We start from the raw sequence: 15,335 nt of genomic DNA, 5'->3' as shown, positions 1-15,335 counted from the left end.
AAAAAAAGTGAAAATATTTTATGGCCAAATTCTCTTGCATTGACAACGAGAGTGATGTGTAGACCTTGTTTTGCTTGTGCAGTCTCCATTGGAGGAGCCCCTCTGCAGTTTTTCTTAATAATTTTGATTACCAAGTTGTCCCCTATGTGATCATGGTGCATATGAAGCGTTTTCTTGGGAACTTAACCAAGTTGCCAATACAATTTACTATGTCATAGACATGTTATTGTTCTTGTAAGAAAATAATACCGGAAGAATCAGGCGAGCGTAGGATTTATGTTAGGAACAAATTTATAAAATACTAGAATGGTTGAATGGTTTGAAGTCATCTATACTCACCTGATTTATTCTAATCAAAGATGAACAGAGGGGCTTACGGAGTGGTTCCCTTGAAAATTCAGATTTTAATATAATTTGATTATTTTCCTTATTTTTTTATTGATAATTTGTTTTCACCTAAAAAAATTATAAACTCACTCTTTATAACATAAAATTCTGCACCCGTCCCTAATTACAATCTCAAACTATGATATTTCCAGCCAAGCCTAGCTAATGTCACTCAGATTCCAACAAACTACACCTAACTCAAATATTTTGTCTAAAAAGAGCCTCATTTTGAGGATCTTATATTTGACTCTCACTTCCCCTTTCTTCCTATATCCCATCTTCTAACCATTGGATTTGCTAATGTCCATATTAATGCAGTTTTCAAGGGCTACCAGCTCTGTATTTATATTAAAAAAAAACTGGGTTCATTGCCTTTTGAAGAAGACAATACATTTACCTTATAAAAAGGCATCTTCATCTTTTCTGCTGTTAGCCTGTGGGGTTTAGGTTCTACTAATAATATTTTAGTGTAGGTTTGTATCTTCTCATGGACTTCCTTGTGGCAGCTATTTCCAAGTGCAAATAGCGGTTTTTTTTATAAGCTTGTTGAGATTTGTCTTTACTTTGACCCACTTTTTTATCATTCATCTTTTGCATGATTATATTTATGGAGGGACAAAATAACTTTTACTCCTTGAATTTTGTGTTTTTTCAATTTAATCCCTAAACTTTTGTGCCCTTTTTACTTGTCAACTTTTTTCACGTTATAGTCATAGTCCAGTAGTGTTGTATTAACAAAATGATTAAAAAGAAAAAAGAAATTTCGAGATCGATTTGAAGAAAAGAGTTCAGAGACCAAATTAGAATAAGTTAATAAGTTAAAGGATTAAATGTTATTTTATCCGATATTTATGAATCAAAAGTATAGGTACCCTAACATGCTAATTATGAGGGGGATGTCTGACATTATTAGAACTTTGAGGCCCCAAAATGAGAGAGGATAAGCCCACGTGTCCTGACTCAAAGGGTGGGCATGGAACAAAATTCATGAGAAAAACATATGTTTAAGGACACTTCCAAATTCTTTTTGTCCAATGGGATCCAATGCATGAAATGATGTGAAGTTGACCATTGCTTGTGTTGCTCAATTAACTTGTCCTCAAACAAACCTTTTAATCAGTGTTGAATTATTGGATTCAAAGCTGCAAGAATTGAGTATTGAGACACTTTTTACTATTATTAACCCTAAATACCCAAAATGTTTGCTCATGATCCTAGCCTTTTCATTCTGCCATAGGGTGAGTAGGGGTGAGCGTTCGATCAAGTCAAGTCGAGTTGATGAGTCATATTTTACAACTCGGAGTTGATTTAAAAAATTTTTCCAGTCTAGTCGGTTTTTCGAGTTTTTGTTTAAATTTAATTGTAAATATTTATAATATTATAATATTATTTTATTCTAATTTAAGTGATTTTCTATAACTATATATATAATACAAATATATTTCTTCATATTTTTTCATATGTAATATACACATATCATACAAAGTCGAATGACTCGACTCAAACTTGAAAATAAATCCACTAATCACTAAAAATTTTGAGTTATTCGAGTTGTATTTTACAACTCGATTTGAACTTAAAATTTTTTCGAGTCGAGTTTATGAAATTACAACTCGAAGTCAATTCAAGTTGAGTTTTTTCGGGTAGAATCGAGTAAAAAAATCATTTTTTCAAATCGAATCGAGTTTTTTTCTCACCCTAACGGTGGGTGAATCATCTTCTGCAGGGAATTTGCTTAGATTTGGTTTTAGTCCCTCTACTATGCTGAAATCTGAAATTTAATCCCTCAGATTAAATTAGACATTCATCCACTTTAATAATATTATCAAGATGTCCAAGTTGATGACACCATTAGTCAAGGGCAGACACATGATTTTATATTAAGGGAGGGACGAACTTCCAATATTATAAGAGATGATGAACTTATAAAATTCTAAGGTACGAAAACGGATTATCTTCCATTAGTTACTGTTGTTGATGTGGTTGCATGAATCTTTTTAAAACAACTTTAAACATTCGACCAACATGTATATTAATTATTAGTTAAATATGATTGATTAGATTTTCACATCACCTTGTGCGATCGAATAAGAGTATAAAAAACTCCACATCACTTTTTTTTTAAGTATTGGACCAAATTAAACAGAACTAAAATAAAAGGATAAAATCCAAAGTTTTAGCACATATAGGGACTAAAATATTAATTAGACCTTTACTTGTTCGAGAGCTTGACCTCTTATCAACCAGCAGCCGGACGTTTAACCGGCATCCGGTAGGAGTGTAATCGATTCAGTTCATTTTTTCACTAAAATATGAACCAAATTGCACTTTGCTCTGCCCTAGTATCCACCAGACTGGTTTCTCGGGTCTACATTACGAAAGAACCAGAGGGCAAATGAGCTCTGTTTAGAACATATGTTTTGAAAGGAACAAACTGTAAATCAAGTTCGAAGAGAAAATGGTGAAGAAATGCTATTACATTGGAACAGTCGCTTGTAATATATATTCCCACAGCACTAAAAATGAATGAATACATGATGTTTTACCTGATCAAGAATAATATTTCAGCCGATTAACAGCCGAAGGATCAAAATTCGCTTTCTCTGTAATCTACAACTAACCCGATTACGACAGTTTCCTCTTATACCGAAACGGTGAACAGATAGAGCTTGAGCACAACAGCAATGGCCAGCTGCAAGAGAAAGACACCAGCAACGATCAAGAACCAACTTTCTCCGGCCGAAGTAATGTGAGCTTTGAGATTAGGCGCAACAAAAGTTGCCGACATAAACCCGGCTACACCTGCAATTACCCATCTGAAAATTTCCAAGGGGACAACAGATAGACACTGCAACCAAGTACAAGCAACAATTTTAGATGAAAAATTTGTCATAGAACATTGCAGAAAGGTTGCTAAACTTTACACGGTTCAGATAATACACTCTCCGACCTCCGTAAATCCCGGTGTCGGCTTCACGGTGAAAATTTTCCACAGGAAGTTTCAAGCATAAGGGATTTATTTTCTTCGAACAGTTTACCCGGTTCTTTAAGCAATTGGAATCTCTATAAATTATAACCCAAGTAAAAAAATTACAACAAAAGTTTTTCCAACTCCGAAAGATAAATGAGAAATTGGCAGACAAACAAGCTTAACATTTAAAGAACTTACCATAGCTGGAATAAAGATAAATAAGGAGTATCCATATAGGCAAAACAATTGTACAAGGCCTGATGGTGCTGAGAAGTACTTGAGAATAACAAACAAGACGAGAGGAACCATGGTGACATATCCATAGAACACACCAGCAGACCATGTAATCAGATTTATGTCATAATTCCATTCTTTGTCCCGAAGCTTGTGTGCTATATAGGTCACAAAAGTCCCAATAGACGCTGCTACAAATATAAGAGTGGTGCAGATCCAGAATGGTCCATATCTGCATAACATTGAAAATCTTCAATCATGCATGAAAAGCAAAAGACGAGTTCTGAAGGGACAAAGTGAAAGATTTCTGGGAGAAGAAAGTTATTATATGGCAGTTAATGAGAGGAAAATCAGATTTTCAGAAAAGCATACTTGCACGGTCGGATAATGATCCATAACCAAGAAATTAGAACTTGTCAATGACCAATTCTTTTTCCTCTTTGTTTAGTGTTTTAGGCACCCATTCCTAAATATATGTTTCTAATCATATGAAATAGCAAAGAAACTTTCCAGTCTCGAGCTTAAATAAGTTTCTGTACACCTTGATTCGATAACTATTCAAACTCTCTATCTATAAATACAAATGAACCAGGGGAAGAGAACTCACAAATCTGGATTGGTAGCTGTTTTCTCTGTAAATGTTCCTTTAAATGGATAGAGTGACTCCTTAAGTCTATCCAAAACATCTGAAGTATCAACATCAAAGTACGGCTTATATGCAGCAACAGTGAATTTATGAAGCCAACCACCTCCTTGTGATTCATCAGATCCCCTAGGAGAGCCAGCAGCAGGTCTCGTAAATGAATCTGCCTCAAAAAGTGCCATCAGTTGTCACCAACATAACAACTAATTTCGTTCATGCAACAAGCTAATTAGATTTGTCATTCGAACTATACACATCACAAATTACTTTTAATCTATTTGAAAGTTACTTTCATAGAAGCTATATCAAACTTATCGACAATGTTATGGATCATCTTTCGTACTAAGAAGTAGAACTTTATCAAACCAAATCTTTAAATTACTATTTCATCGACATGACGAAAAAGCTAAAGCAAATTGGTATACACAATGCCACTGAGATCATGAATCCTTTATATAATGCACCAGGGCACACAAATCAAAGCATAAGAACTGCCGCGAATCAGACTAACCCAAAACAAAACCAAAAATTAAAGGAAGTTGAATAGAAGAAAATGAGAAATACCGTCTGCATCACGTGGAGGTTGAGCTCCACCAGAGATCTTTCCCTGCACACCAGAGATCTTCGTTCGGATATTTTTCACCATATTCTTCAAATATATTACAAACAATGGCAATGAATTCTCAAAAAAAAAAAAAACCCTCCTTTCTTTAACCCCTTGCCTGTCATGGTAATACTATATTTCAGAGCATCAAGCCATTAGCCATGGATACCTCCATTCTGTTATATAAAAGCAGCATCTATGCCTAGCTTCGGACCGCGATGCTCCCGTCTTCTAACTGAAAGGGAAACAACGACATGATTCTATATAATTTGAAAAGAATACGCAATTGTACGACAAGTAATTATTATGCGACTGTCTTCGCATTGCATTCCGACTTACAAGCTTATTTCGAGGATGAAGCGAAAAGAGATCAACTCTGGTTGGTTTACCTGAAAGAGCATCGATGTTGCTGCAGCTACGTTCCAAAGAATTGGAGCCTTACTCCGATAAACTACAAAGGGTTTGTATCCCAAGGACGCCAGATCATTAACTTGACCTCCAAGTAATAGCTGATATTTGTTCATGTCATGCATTTTTTACTCTACCCCCCTGTAAGCAATAGATATCTTTGGAGAGCAAGTATAAGAACCCAGGCTGCAGCTGAAATGTTCTCTTTGACCATCAGAAGCAACGCGGAGCTTAACACAGTTTTTGTGATTTGAGCCTCTAATCCATTGAAAAAGCCGGAAATCCTTTCCCTTTTGCAGATAGTACGGACAACATCTAACACTGTTTTCCGTGGTTTTCGTTGAGCTCTCTTGGTTTTATCATCGTCGTTGTCGTCTGGATCTGCGGCTTGGATCATTACCTTGCACCTGCATTGAGGAGATAAACACATTACTTCAGTAAAATCAACTCCAGTGCATGCTTCTACGATGTCACAATATGGGAGAGCTGCTATTTACCTGATTGCCGGATAAGTCAAAATAGTTGCAACACTCTTCGAAACTGCACCTAACAGGAAATCTGTGAAGGCAGACAGAACAACCGGGGATGAACCGTGGTCTGCTTCCTTCAATTTTTGCTTAAGTAGTCTTTGTTTCAGCTAATCAAAAACTGTCAACTGCAGTTTACCATAATTCTAGCTTTAGTTACGAGGGCAAGAACTTAACAATCAATATTCGATAGTAAGAATCGAGAATAGCGGTATATGCAAGCACCTGAATTGAAGGGTTGGAGGTAAGAAAAAGAGATATGCCGAGGCCATCGCATCACTCAAGGTGCCCTCTGAGAGGGTCTTCCAGAGCCCTTTCGATTTTCCAAACGCACTGGTTTGCATCCTTGAGGAGGGTGTATCCAGGGGGCTACGAAGTGATAAACTAGGTATTTGGCATCACACACCATAATCAAAATCGATATTATTGTTAAATTTATCAAACAATTTAAGTATTTTAAATAATTTTGAGTTAATATAATATATATATATATATATATGAAATTATTCATAAAAATTTTAAAATTATTACTTGAGTTAAAAAGATTTAATTTGATGATTGTATATATAAATTATTCTTAAATTTATCAAATAATTTCATACATTTTCAATAATAATAAATTGATATATATGTGTATATATATATATATATATATAAATATGTATATATATATATATGAGATTATTAGTAAAAAGTTAAAATTATTACTGAAATTAAAAAGTTTAATCCCCCATGGCATATGTTCTATTCATGACATCGTCACGATTGGCATATGTTCTATTCATGACATCGTCACGATTGATCAAGAAGATGACTCTTATTTGTTATCATATAATATTTCCTACTTTGGACCATCGGATGTCTCACACCGTTTGACTCTGATTTATGATTTATCGGATGTCTTTCAATAACATCATCCTCTTTTGTGGTTTGTTTATCGATGCAGTCAGATTTGATATCTTTATTTTATTCGAGTTTTTTTTGTTAGGTTTTTAACAATTTTCTTTTTTGGTCCTTATATGATCTAAGTGGCTAGTTTTTATCTCAATGATAATAGGAAAATGTCATAATTATATTTTAAGTTTACGATTATACTTGTAAATCTTCATTATAATTATAATTTTTTTATTTTTAATAAAATTAGCGACTTTCTATAATATATATATATATATATATATATATAAAGTTGTGAGTTAATAAAATTGAAATTCCTAGGAACCAAAATTGACCCCAACCTCGAGCCACTAATGAGGGAGAAAGTGATTGATTGTGAAATTTTTTATATAGATAAGGAAAATTGTAAAAATTATTTTCCAAGGAAACAAACAATCATCTTTTCTTGGCCAATGGAAGTTTCACCCAAAACCACATTGTATGCATCCGAAAAATATTTAGAACGTTTCTTATTAGTAAACATAATATTGAATATTCGTTTAGTAATTTTGTCTAAATATATATTTTTGGTCTAAAATTTAGGTTTGAAAGTAAAATTATTACCAGACGGATAAAATTTAAATGTAAAAGTGAGTTTAAAATAGTAGTTTTAAACTAATCGTAAAAGCCGAATTTTCTAACTTTTTCAGTTCAAATTTTCGTTTAGAAGTAAAGTTATGCTTTTACCCTTACTGTGGTACATGAATTCCACTCCTTTTCTCAAAAAAAAAAAAATCAATTGTTTCTATAAATTACGTATTAATTATATACAATTATGTTTTGTCCAAAAAAATTAATTCATTTTATATTTTATTACAATTATACTTTTCATTTGTATCTTTTTATAATTTAATTTGATATATTTGATATATTTAAATATTAATAAATTTAAAATAATTTAAAATAATTTATTTTTAATTTATAATATAATGTTTAAAAGAGATTTTTGTGTTGTTAAAAGTATTTTTGGATAACAATAACAAGCACTAAGATCTTAAATTTAACTTTCAAAATCACTTTTAAAAATACTTTTTAACATCACTTTTTAAATATACTTTTTTTATTAAAAAAATGTTAAACTGGCCCTAAAAGTATCACAAAAGTCCACTAAAAATAATACGAAACTTACTTATGTGATTAAAAAAATCGTTGTTGTTCCTAAAGGTCACAGGTTCGAGCACCAACGGTTGTAGTAGGATGATTGAGAGTATTTAGAATAGATACTACTTATAATCATATTAGTTTAATATAAAAAAAATCCTCTAAAAAATATGATTCGCCAAATCCTACTATTAGATCTTTATTCAATGGTCATAGTCTCACAAAAGTATTTAGGGTGCGTTTGGTCTACGAAATGTAAGATTACCAGTAGGAATATGATTATCGGAGGGAATAAGATTACAAGGAATGTTGTATTTTGTGTTTGGTTCGTTTAGTAGGAATGTAAGATTACAATGTTTGGTTAAAAGAATAAAAGATTATTAGAATATATATTTTACCAAATTGTCCTTATTATATATTTATTTTTTAACAAGTTGAATTTTATTATAATATTACTATAATTAATTTATATATTTTCTTTAAAAATTTTAAATTCATAAAATTTATATAATTTTTTTTACAAAATTGAATAGATAAATAGGTTTAATCAAATGGTAAAATTTTATTTTAATAAAATTCTAATTATGGATTTTTATTTATAAATCTAAAATAGTTTAAGGATAAATTTTTAATTTAACCTTCATAGAATTTTTATTATTCAATTACAGAAGAAGAATATTTGTGAAGAAAAAAATTAAGGGCATTTTAGTCCAAAACGCTGGTAATCCAACAATACCTAAGGGAAGTGGATAATCACATTCCCGGTAATAACCCCAAAATACCACTACTGAAAATAAAATATTACCGGGAATAAAATTACTAGCCAACCAAACGGGAGAATGATATTTCATTCTCCCGGTAATCTCATATTACCTGAACCAAACACCCCCTTATAGTAAGTGATGGATTATTATTTTTTATACAAAAAAGTTTAAATCAATGATGACTCCCCAGTTCAGGATTAAGGCATACCTAAGATCCAATTAGAATTTATATAGGAATTACATATTGCCCACTAAGAGTAACAGTGGTAGAATTTGAACTTGACCTTACAAGCTCAAATCCCTGAATTTTAATCACTTGTGCCAATATTCGTCGGCATAAGTGAGTAAGTGAAGGACTATATGCACAAATCAAATCATTTTAATGTATTTATTTTAGGTTCTGTCATTTTATGTGACTTATGGCGATATAGCTAGTCTGATACGAGTTAGTATAGACATAAGACTAATTCGTATTCTTATACAATTTTAGAATCCGTTGTACAACATTTTCACTCTCGAACAAGAAGATATGACCCCTACAATTAAATAATATTGCTTTAATCCATCTCAGAATGGCTCAATAATAAACTTGTGAGCTGAGCAAGACTAAGGAGTAATGGGTTAGGAACTAGAGATTAACTGAGGGGTGTTGGAGTGATGTCGCAATTAGGGGTGTACAAAAAGATTCGATTCGATCCGATTAGAAAAAAATTCGGATAAATACATCGATTATAAATCGATTTTTAATATAATATTATAAATACAATTATTATACATCGATTTTGTTTAATAAAATGACCGTAAGATAATATCTGTTTAGATTTTATACTTCAAATCTTAACACATCATCAGTGCTCAAAAGTTAAAAACTTACCAACCATGCACCCATGCACATCCATATAAATGCCTAATTCCTAAACACTACCAACCCTTTAAATATTTATTTACCTTATATAATCCAGCTTGAAGAGCTTATCCCAAGTACCAAAAATGGCTGCCAAAACCCTCCATTCTAACCAAAAACTCTTCACCCTCTCCGTTATACTTCTCTCTTTATCACTTCTGGCTCTCATTTCGTTGTTCGGATCGAGATATAATATTGTCGATTCCCTTAGACTTGAGACGTCCCTTAGACTCGAGACGGATCAAACCAATCAAGTGTTCGAGAATCCAAGGTGGTTTGATCTTATTCAAGAAGAGATTAGTGGTAATCAGAAGATTAAGGTTGGTTTAGTTAATTTCAATGAGGAAGAAGAGCGTCAACTTAAAGTTCATGGACACGGTTTGATTGTTAGTACTGTTCAAGTACATTTTGATCGTGTGTCAAAGGCAAGGAAATGGAAGGATTTTTTCCCTGTTTGGATCAATGAAGATCTCGATTCTCCTCCGCCGACATGTCCGGAGATCCCCATGCCACAGCCGGCGGAGGAGTATCGGGACCTTGACGTCGTGGTGGCTAGGGTTCCGTGCGAAGGGTGGACGGTTAAGGCGGGTATGAGGGATTTGTTCAGGTTACAAGTGAACCTTGTGGTGGCCATTCTGTTGGCGAGGAGTGGTAGGGCCACGAGATACGCGGTGTTCATCGGCGATTGTGGGCCGATGCCGGAGATATTCAGATGCGATGACCTGTTGAGGAAAGAAGGGGATCATAAGGTGTACAAGCCTGAGTTGAGGAGGCTGACACAAAAGGTGCACATGCCTTTTGGGACATGCCAGATTGCTTATCCATTTGGAAAAACAGGTTTGTTTTAGTTTCCATACATTTTTCTTGTGTTGCTTTCATGATTACCAAACAACATATTCTAAAATATTTTAAAAGTTTAAAATTCAATTCTAAATATTATTAATTTATAAAATTATTTTATTCACTTTTTAATATTAAAAGTATATCTATATATATATATATATATATATATATATATAAATCATCGATCGAAAATTATTTAAAAATAAAAAAATATCGATTCTATCGGTTAACACATCTGATTATGACTTAATTACCATGCCAAAAAAGGAGAATTCATATAAATTTATACATCTTTTGATAAGGTGGCAAAAGTTAGGTTCCGAATGTGATAATTTTTCCTATAACGGTCCTTGTTATTTATTTTCATATTAGTCCCTAAATTTGGATTTTTGTTCATCTTGATGTCTTGGTACTCTAAGATTGTGTCATGTGAGATAATCTTATAGTGTTACATCACTAAAGAGGTTAAATGTGAAAGATAAATATCAAATTCAGGGTTAATATGGATCAGGAAAAAATTTAGGGACCAAAGTGGAAGAAATTATCACTTTAATATCGATTAATAAATTGAATACGTATGATTATAAAAAAAAAAATTGATCCACGTCAACAATTTTGTTTATATTCCGCAGATGATGCAAATCAAAACAAGCTGAAAAGCAGCCATTTCAATCACAAGGAAGCCTACGTAACAGTTCTTCACTCGTCGGAAGCTTATGTTTGCGGCGCAATAGCTTTGGCACAAAGCATTATCCGAACCAATTCGACGAGAGATTTACTGCTGCTTCACGACGAACACATCTCCCCAAAATCCCTAACAGGACTAAGAGCCGCCGGCTGGAAAACCAGGCAAATCGAACGAATACGAAGCCCCTTCGCCGAGAAAGGTTCATACAACGAATGGAACTACAGCAAGCTCCGGATCTGGCTGCTCACATGGTACCACAAGGTCGTTTTCATCGATTCGGATATTCTTGTTTTCAGAAACATGGATGGCCTCTTCCTCTACCCTCAGCTCTCGGCCGCCGCCAACGACGAAACGCGGTTCAATTCCGGGATCATGGTGATCGAGCCTTCGCTGTGTACGTTCGAAGATCTGATGGTGAAGAGTTTCAAATTGGGTTCGTACAACGGAGGGGACCAGGGGTTCCTCAACGAAGTGTTCACTTGGTGGCATAGGCTGCCTTCACAGGCGAATTTCCTCAAATTCTTTGAGGGCAACCGAAGTCCGATCGTAAAAAACGTACCGATGATGTTTATGCTATACATTATCTGGGTTTGAAGCCATGGATGTGTTTCAGAGACTATGATTGTAACTGGGATCGAAAGGAAAGACAGGTTTTTGCGAGTGATAAAGCTCACGAGAAATGGTGGCAACTGTATGATGAAATGCCTGAGGGACTCCAACAATACTGTAGGCTGACCGAAGACATGGATCGGAGGGTAAAGAGTTGGAGAAAGGTTGCCAAGAATCTAAGCCTGCCTGATGAACACTGGAAGATAAGTCTAACTGATCCTAGGGAGTACAATCTTGTTCAATAAAGAAAAGGGTGTCAAATTCTTGAAAAAAACCACAAATTTTTGTCATTCCGTAATCTGAACTTGAGATTCAAGGTTTGGAGCTAGGGTTTATGGCTCATCCCTCCACCTTCAAATTGTTTCAAAATATAGAATGTTAGAAAACAATGGTAAAGGCACCACGACATTCTAAGATTTTGGTTTTACATAGAATTTACTCCATTATTATTGTGCATTGACAAATATTTGGTACATCTAATTGTAAGCATTTACTGGAATGGTCCAGCAACCAAGCATGTATTCTAAGGCTGAGGTGGATAAATTTCTGGACATCTATAACTAAGTTCTTATTTTAAATAATTTATTAGGATTAAAAAAGTTTTGAAAAGAATTTTGGATTTGAATTTTTTATTTAATTTTTGAACCTTAATGGTACTAAAAGTAAGATATACTTTTGTTAACTTTAATAATTATCAGAGATAATTTGAAATTGGTATTCATAAGTATTATTTATTGGATTAACAATCATTTAACTTTTATTTAATTTTAAATTATATAACTATAATATTTTAGAAATTCCTATTTCTTTTCCTAATAAAATGAAAATTATTGGTATTTTTTAAAAGTGAACCCAACCTACCTTCTCTCTCTCTCTCTCTCTCTCTCCAGAAAAGAAGAATCAAAAGTAGGAAATTAAAGATGGAAACTTTGACGAGTTAACTCACTCCCCAGTCTCGCTCTTTCCACTTTGCCATTTTTTATGGTTCATCAACTGTTTGCAAATGCAAGACCTCTTCGGATCAGTTCGTCGTTCACTGGTGTTCCGTCCAACCCCAGAGAACACAATACACCCCAGAAAAATAGTCTTCCATTGGCAATCACAGCCAATGCCTTTGTCGAAAAGATAAATTATTGCGTCCGCAAATCACGAGTTTTCTCTAAGCCTTCTTTTCTGTCGCCTTCTCCTCTCTGATCCGATGGCGCAAAGGACAGTTGATTGGGTCTGGTACCTTGACAGGGTTATAAGGGCATGAATCTTGATTCCGGAGAGCTTCTTGTTGTCAAAGAGGTTTCTTTCTTCTTTGTAATTTTTTTGAGTGGATTTGGATTCTTTTTGGAGCTTGTTTGATGGGTTGTAGTTTAATTGTGGCTCAAAATGGAAACTCTGAAATGGATTGCATTAGGTTTTCAAGTTAGGGTTCTTTCTTTGAATTTTTGTTAGTTCATTGATTTTGGTTTTTTAAGTGGGTTTGATCTCAAGTTAGTGAAATGAATTTGATCTCATTTGTTGGCTTTTGTTATTTCAGGTGCTAATTGCAGCAAACAGTGCTTCGAAGGAAAAACACAGGTTTGATCTTTGAACAATTGCTCTTTTTCATTTTCTTTGAATATGAAAGTTTCTGTTTGCTTCCAATGAAATGCCTATTTAGGTGTATATGATGAATGGAATTTTCCACTTATTATTATTAGTATTAATCTATCATCTCGGATGATCATTTATTGTACAGTAAGGGGTTGTTTGTTTACTTTAGAATGATTAAGCACTGAATGATTCAAACGTTGAATGATTCAGAGGCTCTGTATGAATTAGCTCTGAATGTGACATGCCGTTTGATAATGGCTTTGAATCATTCAGAATGTATTTCTGTGCTGAATCATTCAACACTGTTTTGATGAATCATTCAACACTATTTTGTTGAATCAGTCAGCACTGAATCATTCAGAGGTGAGAAACAAACAGTCTGAATGTTGAACGGTTTAGCATTCAGCGCTGAATGATTCCATTCAGAGCCAAATAAACAGCCCCTAAATGCAAACAACTTCCAGAATATTTAAGTGTCATTTATTCACAAAATTCAACAACAACCACATACACTCATGCACGATTACCTTCTTCGATAAGGCACACACACAATGCACACATATTTTTCCATTATAAGATCAATAGCCTTTGTTCAAAACACAACTCAATCTTTGGATAAATAGACTCCATACGAATCCCATTTTATTTACGGATTCACATGGGTCCAAAATCACGAAGTTGCGGAGCAAAACTCAACACCCAACCTTACCCCATGACTTCTCAGAGCATAGCTCAATGCACCAGCCGAACTCTATATAACCTGATCACACACACATATAAAACACATAGAGTACTCTTTCCTAGGCATGCCTTTCATATCCAAAGGCCCCATTAAGAACAAATAGCCGATTAATCCAAGTTAATCAAGAGAGTTTGTCAATGATGCATAGTTTTTCACATATATTGATTCAAACTCATTTTGAAACATAATCACAGTTGGTTGTCATGATCAACCCAAATTATGGACAGCGAGAATGTTCGAATCGTCCAATCACACATTCACATTATATATAGATTTTCGGAAAACATTTTCAAAATCCTATGCATCATTCGTAACACAACACATTTGCATTTCACATTCACATTTCGATACTTGCTGCATCACACAGAATGTAATTCAATCCACATTGTCATTAGCATCATTAATTGAATCACACAATCAGAATTAAGAAAGAGTATTGAATCAGTCTACACTTTCTTTAACCTTGAACACATCCATTTTCAAAGAATGAAAGTTACTCACCTTGTTGTCCGGTAACCGAAAATGCTTCCAAACACTCGCCAAAACACAAAGCACAACCTCCTCAATAAATAACACATCAACACCTTGAAAAGTAAAATAACACGTCAAAACTAATGCTAAAACATAGCAGAATTTTCTGTTTCTAAACATAGCAAAAACATTGAAATTACCGAAATCCTTATCTAAACGACTCTCCGAAACCTCTGATCCGATTTGCATCACTTATTCTAAACAAACGCTAATGAACAATAACTAAAATTAACATCTAATCCAACTAAAACCGCACTATTGAACCTCTACAACTCTTAATTAGTGGATTTTCGAAAAATGTTGAAATCAAGTTTGTTTTCAAGAAATTGATATCCAAATAAAAAAATTGATTTTTTTCCAATATGATAATAATCATCCTAAAAACATCTTAATTTCACCAAGAAAACCTCATAAACACCTCAAGAAAATTAGCTCAATAATTAACTCCGAAAATCAATTGCGATTCATAAAATCATTTTCAATAGATTGATTAATCAAAGGAATCATTAACATCAAATCACTTGCCCTCGAAGCATGAAAGAAAGCCAAGGAATGAGTATTACCTTGCTGTAAAATGATTGAAAATAGAAGAAGAAAATCAACAATGGCCTTCCAAGAAGAAATCGACAAAGGAAGAAGAAAAGAGAATCAATTTTGGTTAAAATCAAGCTAAAGGGGATGAAATTTAGAAACCAAAAGAGAAGAAAAGAAAGAGGAAGGTTCAACCATTAGAGAGAATTTGGGAGCAGTTACCATACGGTGGGAAGAAGAAAATGAAAGTTATGTGAAATGAAAATCAATATATGAAAATGAATTTAGATTAAAGAATGAATCTAGATGGAATTTTGGTAAAAAGGAAAGA

The 15,335-nt window shown here is 33.6% G+C and overlaps 1 protein-coding gene and 2 pseudogenes across 1 annotated transcript; 1 reads left to right on the top strand and 2 right to left on the bottom strand.

The window, feature by feature from the left end:
- Positions 1–2,849: 2,849 nt before the first annotated feature.
- Positions 2,850–4,801, bottom strand: LOC120189577 (protein YIPF1 homolog). Its single transcript, XM_039192822.1, has 3 exons — positions 4,200–4,801; positions 3,557–3,824; positions 2,850–3,235 (listed from the first exon to the last, which is right to left on the bottom strand). Exons 1-3 carry the CDS (start codon positions 4,415–4,417, stop codon positions 3,029–3,031), a joined length of 693 nt encoding a protein of 230 aa, XP_039048753.1. The 5' UTR covers positions 4,418–4,801; the 3' UTR covers positions 2,850–3,028.
- Positions 4,802–5,380: 579 nt separating this feature from the next.
- On the bottom strand, positions 5,381–9,461 carry LOC120189637 (annotated as a pseudogene).
- Positions 9,462–9,562: 101 nt separating this feature from the next.
- On the top strand, positions 9,563–11,932 carry LOC120189576 (annotated as a pseudogene).
- Positions 11,933–15,335: the final 3,403 nt, after the last annotated feature.

The sequence above is a fragment of the Hibiscus syriacus genome, unplaced genomic scaffold, assembly GCF_006381635.1.
Source record: "Hibiscus syriacus cultivar Baekdansim isolate YM2019G1 unplaced genomic scaffold, ASM638163v2 tig00116958_pilon, whole genome shotgun sequence".
In the NCBI taxonomy this organism is placed as follows: domain Eukaryota; kingdom Viridiplantae; phylum Streptophyta; class Magnoliopsida; order Malvales; family Malvaceae; genus Hibiscus; species Hibiscus syriacus.
Note: the sequence above shows the minus strand (reverse complement) of the source record. Positions and strands in the feature narration are given on the sequence as shown.